The sequence below is a fragment of the Solanum tuberosum genome, unplaced genomic scaffold (genome assembly GCF_000226075.1).
Source record: "Solanum tuberosum cultivar DM 1-3 516 R44 unplaced genomic scaffold, SolTub_3.0 scf00078, whole genome shotgun sequence".
Classification (NCBI taxonomy): Eukaryota; Viridiplantae; Streptophyta; class Magnoliopsida; order Solanales; family Solanaceae; genus Solanum; species Solanum tuberosum.
In genome coordinates this window covers 1,008,185-1,016,645 of record NW_006239005.1, presented here as the reverse complement: position 1 = coordinate 1,016,645, position 8,461 = coordinate 1,008,185, and the positions used below count along the sequence as shown (strand labels likewise).

At 29.5% G+C, this 8,461-nt stretch overlaps 1 protein-coding gene across 1 annotated transcript; it reads left to right on the top strand.

Moving 5' to 3' along the window:
- Nucleotides 1-7,098: 7,098 nt before the first annotated feature.
- On the top strand, nt 7,099-7,752 carry LOC102601811 (peamaclein). Its single transcript, XM_006346594.2, has 2 exons — nt 7,099-7,186; nt 7,548-7,752. Exons 1-2 carry the CDS (start codon nt 7,102-7,104, stop codon nt 7,730-7,732), a joined length of 270 nt encoding a protein of 89 aa, XP_006346656.2. The 5' UTR covers nt 7,099-7,101; the 3' UTR covers nt 7,733-7,752.
- Nucleotides 7,753-8,461: the final 709 nt, after the last annotated feature.

The window sequence follows — 8,461 nt, the reverse complement described above, 5'->3', positions numbered from 1 at the left end:
GTTGATTTGTTCATGTCTATAATTCAGCATGAACCGTATTTTGAGTTATAAATCTTGAGAAGTTTTTCAAAGCCAACACTTGAGTTTTAAACTAAGTTTTGAGGAAGTAAGTATGAGTATGAGAAGAGTCGTATACATGAGTTCCATATTGTTATTTAGACCCTTGAGTCGAGTCGTTCATGCCCATAAATTTCGCATGAATTTCATTAGTTGAGTATATTTGAGAGGGGTAGTATCTTCAAATTCTAAGTCTTGAGTATTGAGTTCCTAATCATTTTGGGATTATATTCCTAATCATGGGGATACTACACGTTACCCATGAAGGTCCTTGAGTTGAGTAGTTCATGCCCATAATTTCGCATGAACCCTCCGAGTCAAGCATTCTTGAGATGAGTAGTATCATTGACTCTTGAGTTCTGGAGTTGTTGAGTTCCAAGTATTGAGTTTTATGCATGGTTATTGAAAACCTTGAATTGAGTCGTTCACGTTCATAATTTGGCATGAACCCTATTTTAAGAAGTCTTTTTTACAAATTGTCCTAAAGCTTGTTTTAAGACTTGAGCATATGAGTTTGAGGAAAAGTAGAGTTGAGTTCATTTTCTTTAAAATGATAAAATGGGAACAAAGTATTCCCAACAGTAAAATGTTTTCACATTTAAGATTGAGAGGAAACACTGATTTCCAAAAGAGTTTTCATGAGAAGTTTTAGTACCATCTCTTTTTAAGAGAAAGATTTTGAGTAATAATCTCAAACCACAGAAAGAGTAATGTCTTTAAACATTGAGCATGAGTATATATTTTGGGAGTAGTATCGAGCACCGAGTTGGGTTAGAGTTCAGAAAACTTTTTAATTCTTTTTGGAGTTCCCATGTATCATTTTAAAGAAAATGAACCCAGCTATACTTTTCCTCAACCCAGTGCTCAAATCTTTAAATCAATTTGTAAAAAAAGACTTCTTAAAATAGGGTTCATGCTGAATTATGGATGTGAACGACTCAATTTAAGGTTTTCAATAACCATGCATAGAACTCAATACTTGGAACTCAAGGAGTCAATGATACTACTCATCTCAAGAATGCTCAACTCAGAGGGTTCATGCGGAATTATGAGCATGAACTACTCAACTCAAGGACTCAATGATACGTATCATCTCAATACTGCTCGACTCATAAGGTTCATGTAGAATTATGGGAATGAACTACTCAACTCAAGGTCCTTCATGGGTAACGTGTAGTAGCCCCATGATTAGGAATATAATCCCAAAATGATTAGGAACTCAATACTCAAGACTTATAACTTGAAGATACTACTCCTCTCAAATATACTCAACTGATGGAGTTCATGCAGAATTTATGGGCATGAACGACTCAACTTCAAAAGGTCTAAAATAACAATATGGAACTCATGTATACGACTCTTCTCATTCTCATACTTACTTCCTCAAAACTCACTTTAAAACTCAAGTGTTGGATTTGAAAAACTTCTCAAGATTTATAACTCAATATATGGTTCATGAATTATAGACATGAACAAATCAACTCAAGGATCTCAATAAAAATATAGAAACTCAATAATTAGGAATAAAACTTTTAAAAGAACCATGAACTCAAGAACTCAAATCAACTTATCTCAAGAATACTCAAATCTAGGGGTAGAATCCTAGTTTTCTCTTTTACTGATTTGAAAGAAGATGTAGGGCGTGAGGACGAACTAGCCCAATACTATAATAGCCTTACACCTGGAAGAACAAGGTTCTTGAAGAAGAACTTGATTAGAAGCCTTGAAACCCTAGCTTGAAGGTACGATCAAGAAAACTTTTCTTGAGATTCTTGAATTAGTTTCTTGAAATCTCTATGGCCAAGAATTATGATTTTCATTAGTGATTCATAATTGTATGGAGGAATGTGAGTTGAAAAGAATGGAATTCTTGGAGAAAGACTTACCTTGAAGAAGAATCTTGAAAAAGATTGAAAGAATCTTGAATGGAGTCTTCTACTTTGATTTTTCCTTAGGGTTTTTCCCTAGGGTTTGAGAGAGAAGAGAATGATATATTAAAAGATGAAAATGTGATTGTTTTGAGCCTTTTATTAATCAAGAAATTCGTTTAGGGTTTTTTAGAGGTAAAAAGACAAAAACGACCCTTTTAAATATTTTTCCGTCGGCTAATTCGTAACAACACTGTATTAGGTTACTAAAATAGTCATAACTTTTTACTCAGAAATTGGATTGATGCGAAATTGGTGGAGTTGGAAAGTAGATTCAAATACCTTTAATTTGATAGGTTATGAGCCACATAACTCTTTATATTCTAAGAAATATGGTCGTTTGAAGTTGACCCAAGTAGAATCTTACATCAAAACTTAATCGATAAGGAAACTTCAAGAACACTTATCAAGAACTCATCAAGAAATTAAATTACTCAATATTTATGGATAGATTCGCAAAAGAAACTCATGATTGGCGTGTGGGTGAATGAACTCAACACTATGGAAGCTTACATACCTCAAATAACTAGGTTCTTGGCGAAATCTTGAATTTTTTGAACGAACACTTGAAACTTTGAACTTTTTCTCCTCTTGAATCTTCTCTCTAAAACCCTAAATGCTTTTGGAGATGAATGAAACTGATTCCAATCAGTTTAGACACTTAATTGGGTGTAATTCGTGTTTAGAATAAGTGGGGGTAAGGAAATGACTAAAATACCCCTCCTATTTTCGGGTAACTTACCTTAAATGGACAGCCTGACTTCAAAAGAACATATCTCCCTCATACGAGCTCGAAAATTAGCAAACTTGGTGGCATTGGAAAGAGAACTCCGAGATCTTTCATTTGATATCCTATGGGTCTCCTAACTCATCCTGTACTAAAAGTTATGGTCATTTGAAGTTGACCCAGAACTTAGAAGAACCTAGGAATGACTCAAATGAATTATCTTTAATTCGTTTTGGAACTCAAGGTGTTATACCTAGTGACCTGACCTTAATACTTAAGAAATTTTAAATTCCTTGGTAAAATCCTACTCACCACGAAGGATGGTTCGAGTGTTAGTTCAAAAAAATTCTGGGGTGTTACAAAATATTTTGAAATTATTTGGCTTAGCTTGATCGGTCACAATTCCGTAACTAGTTTGTACATCTTAAATTCTAAATATATTATTTTATGTGGAATTAGATATAAATTATTAAATTATATTGCAATAATCATGCATATTTTCTCTTTAAATATTGAAGTTGAATGTCATTCGATTATAAATAATTTTCATCCTATGTTTTACATCTTACTCTTCCTCTTCCTCTTAAATGGCTTACACATATACAGATGTGGTTGAACAATTCAATAAAATTGTTCTGAATTTGGATCTTACTTTTACCTTTTTTTAAAGAAAAAAAATATAATGTTCTCAATTTAAGAAAAAATATATTACAAGAATATACCATTTAATTAAGACTTTAATTAACAATATATACACACACTTTTTTAATTACAAACATAATTTTTAAATTACGAACAAGAGAAAAACTGATTGTTCGAATTTTATTATAATTAATTTAGTATTAATTTTTTCCTTTTTTTTTGGGTTATGTTCATAATTTATGGGGATAATAATTATACACTTTAATTGTTCCACTGCATCTTCTTTTTCCATTATTATTTTTATCACATGTAAATTATCTTCTTTTTCCATTATTATTTTTGTCACATGTAAGTAAAGAAATTTTTTTTCGTATCCTACCAACACTATTCTCCCAATAGCATTAATTCTTGTTGCATGTGCAAATAAGTAAAACTTTTTTTCCGTTTCCTACCATCTATTCTACCAATAGCATTAATTGTTGTCACTTTGTATGTATTTTGGTTTTAGTAGAAGTGTTTCTCCATTGTTGGCTTTACTTATTATCTATCTTTAGCTATTCTCCATAATTTCATATTCAGTTCATCATCGTCGGTATCTTCTCAGTTCCAAATCGTATTACGGGTTGGTGATTATTTTAGTTTCTTCACTTTCTTCAATAAAATCATTCAAAATGAAATTCATACCAGTCAAACATAATGTATTTGATTTGATAATTTCTTGTCATATTGTCTGGACATCAATTTGATACTCAATGGCTTCCATAGCTCTATCCACACTTGTTACACATAATGGATATTTAGAAAAGAAATCAGAATTGTATTTTTTTAATCAAAAAATACTTGAACACCCATATCATTATGAATCTTGGTGGAAATGAACCAGTCACGACATATTTAAGTTCTAACTCATAAATGGTTGTATCGACACTTATTGTGAAGCGATAGCAGTAATTAAGCTTTCATACTTGATGTTCGCATCATATATTACTCCTTCAATATTGAAATCCACATACTTTCTTGCGTTAAATAACACCTTATTGTTATTAAACAAGTCGTACATCTATAACATAATACAATTTATAATTTCATACGAAATTCAGCAATTTACATATAAAACAGAATGTTGTTTACAATTTAATTCAACATAAAAAATTGGTTTTCTTTTAATTCAAAATTGTAATCATGTTGGTATACAATGGTTTTAATAATTAAGTTAGTATACTAGTTATGTTTTACATAAGTTAGTATACTAGTTATGTTGTTATTTTGGTATGAAATACACCAACACAATCTACTAAGTACTTAACCAATTTAACGGTTGTTCTTTAAACTATCAATGTATATATATTAAACCAACCAAAAATCACAAAACATACAAACTACCAAGTTACTTAACAACACATATACCACAAAGACATACATATACACCAAACAAATTTGGTGTTTATAAATTATCTCAAATATATCAAATACACCAACACATCTATTAATATAAATACATTATAAACCATTTTAGCATATATATATATATATATATATATATATATATATGCTAAAATGGTTTATAATGTATTTATATTAATAGATGTGTTGGTGTATTTGATATATTTGAGATAATTTATAAACACCAAATTTGTTTGGTGTATATGTACGTCTTTGTGGTATATGTGTTGTTAAGTAACTTGGTAGTTTGTATGTTTTGTGATTTTTGGTTGGTTTAATATATATACATTGATAGTTTAAAGAACAACCGTTAAATTGGTTAAGTACTTAGTAGATTGTGTTGGTGTATTTGATATATTTGAGATAATTTATAAACACCAAATTTGTTTGGTGTATATGTATGTCTTTGTGGTATATGTGTTGTTAAGTAACTTGGTAGTTTGTATGTTTTGTGATTTTTGGTTGGTTTAATATATATACATTGATAGTTTAAAGAACAACCGTTAAATTGGTTAAGTACTTAGTAGATTGTGTTGGTGTATTTCATATCAAAATAACAATCAAACTGTTGTATTATCATTTATCTTAATAGTTATAGTCATTTTATATAGCGACATGATTAGCGTTTTTCTATTAATACATTATAAACTATATATATATATATATAGTTTATAATGTATTAATAGAAAAACGCTAATCATGTCGCTATATAAAATGACTATAACTATTAAGATAAATGATAATACAACAGTTTGATTGTTATTTTGATATGAAATACACCAACTTTAACTAATCACCAATTTAAACAACATTATTATTTTAAAATTTCAATATATATACCTCAATTCAACCAAAAACCACATACTTTACGCAATACCAAAAAAATTCACCACAACAACGTATACCAAATACAAACTTTTGTATACCAATATACAAACTAAACTTTTAAACATTCATGAATTTAAAACCCATTCTATATGTCAACCAAATTAATCATTTGATAGTAACAAATCATATTGAATACAAAAACTAACAACCAATCTTTTATACAAACTTAAATGACAAAAATCATTATGTATACCAAGATGTTAAATATTAGATATAAACAAATCATACGATATATCAAGTTACTAACCAATCATTGTACTAATTTAATTTCCAACCCCCAATTTATACCATTTGATATAAAAACACCATATTGTATACTAAAATAACAACCAGATTTTTATACAGATTGTAGTTACCACACTTTATACATCAATCATAGTCTATGTACCAACAAACTAAAAGTATATACATATACCAACACTAATAAAAATTAATAATAATAATTGAATTAGCATAAGATGTAGACCATGAGAACATGTTTAACACTGTATATGACATAAAATACAGTACGAACACTAAATAGCAATCACGAAAAAAATACCAAATATTTTAAATCCAATATGTAAAGCAATCACCAATTCCGTCAAGCTTTATTTACGCGTACATGTTGCATCCCATCATCCATTTTGTTGAATTAGAATCGAAACACTGTTCATATTCATAATTGAACAAACTTTCAGAACATAGGAGGTAGAGAGTTTGTTTTGGTTAAAATACCTCAGAGAGAATGTGTAACAATTTCAATTAAATGTGGAAGGTAAATAAAATAAAATTGGAAAAAAAAAAAAAAATGAGAGAAAAAACGTGGGTACTCACGCCTCTCTTATTCCTTTTTTTTCTACTTTTCCGGTTTTTTATTTTATTTCAACTATTCCGTTTTTTCTTAATTTTATTAATATTCTTTTCTATTTTTGAAAGAAAACTATTGCTATGTTGGTGAAAAATTAAAACTATTGTTATATAGTGGTTATTAAGGTGCTTATTTTGTATACTTATGTTTTTTTGCCCAAAATATATTGTGTTTAAGTTTAAGAAAAAAAAATATAATGTGTTCAATTTAAGAAAAAATATAACGTGTTCTATTTGAAGAAAAAAATATAATGTGTTTAATTTTTTTGATTTAAGAAAAAATATATCGTGTTCAATTTAAGAAAAATATAACGTGTTCAATTTAAGAAAGAATATAATATGTTCAATATTAAGAAAAAATATAATGTGTTCAATTTAAGAAAAAATATAATGTGTTCCATTTAAGAAAAAAATATAATTGTTCAATATTGATTCATTCCTAACAATTGAATGAATCAAAAAAAAATTTCTATCAAACACACCCCTAATTACCAACCTTTCTCCCCCTATAAATATGTAGTATATTCAGACTTGAAATTATTCACTTGAAATATAATTCTTCTTTGAATGATGAAGCTAAGTTTTGCAACCCTACTTTTGGTGACACTTGTTCTTACTTGTTTCTTCATTCCAGCCACTATAGCTGGTTCAGGTAATATATGTGACACTTTCTTGATCATCTATTAATCATCTTTATCTTTTACTAATAATATTTTTGATCTATCACTTTAACCAAAGTATTGTTGTATTTATTTAAAATTCAAGAACTTACACATTAATTTTGTTAAAAAATTATTATACACTTACTCTTCCAAGATGACATATAATTATTAGTTACACATTTTTATGAAAGAGAAAACAGTAATTTAGTCAAGATACACCCCTTATTTTCAATGTTTTCTTGTATGCGTCAAAATGGCATTTGATCATGAAATGTTTTCACTTATTTTTTTGGAGTCAATTTAATTATATCGTTATAATTAATGAGATGGAGTTATGTTTTTTGCAAGAAGATTTTTGTGATTCAAAGTGCAACGTTAGGTGTTCAAAGGCAGGACGACAAGACAGATGCTTGAAGTACTGTGGAATATGTTGTGAGGAGTGTCATTGCGTTCCTTCTGGAACTTATGGGCACAAAGATGAGTGCCCTTGCTATAGGGACAAGAAGAACTCTAAGGGAGGGCCTAAATGCCCTTGAATTTACTTACTCTTTAGTATTTACCCCAATTGTTGTTTGTCAAAAACAAAAATACAGAATGATTATTATGAAAAAAATAAGTGAACAAATGGGGTTCTTTTGTATATTTTATTTTTTGTTATTGCTGAATTTGCCGAACTTTTACAGCTTGTTTGAGTACTTGTTACCTATGGTATTATATGTTATTGGCGAAATGGTCTAATAGACCCCTATACTTATATGTGTTTGTATTGTGAACCCTTTTACTTAACTCTTTATCAATTGAACCCTTAAACTTAATAAAACACAATTTATCAAACCACTCTGATCAGTGACTAGGCTTATGTGGCATTAAGATGGTTGAGTTGGCAAAAGTGTGTGAATTCACTCTCGTTAAGGCGAGTGATATCCTATTTAAGTTAAAAAAATATTAAAAGATTTTTAAAAAATAAAACAATAAAATAATAAAAAAATTTAAAAAATAACTAAAAAAAGCTTTCTTCTTCAGCCAACCCGTTCACCTCCATTTTTGGCCATCTCCGTCCCTGTCCGATCCATTTTTCTTTCTTCTTCACACTCTTGTCATCTTCTTTAGCAGATCTTCACATTGGCACCTAGAGAGAGACGACGCAGGGCAGTGGAAGAAGAACGAGGGAGGTGAGGGTGGGATCTGGTCACGACAGCGAAGAGGTTTTCCGATCAGATCTGGTGGCCATGGTGCGACGGAGATGAAGACGGGTGAGGAAGAGA

Coding starts and splice junctions, on each gene's coding strand:
- LOC102601811 (XM_006346594.2), top strand. CDS start 7,102: ATGATGAAGCTAAGTTTTGCAACCCTACTTTTGGTGACACTTGTTCTT. Junction 7,187..7,547: donor AGCCACTATAGCTGGTTCAG/GTAATATATGTG, acceptor TTTTGCAAGAAG/ATTTTTGTGATTCAAAGTGC.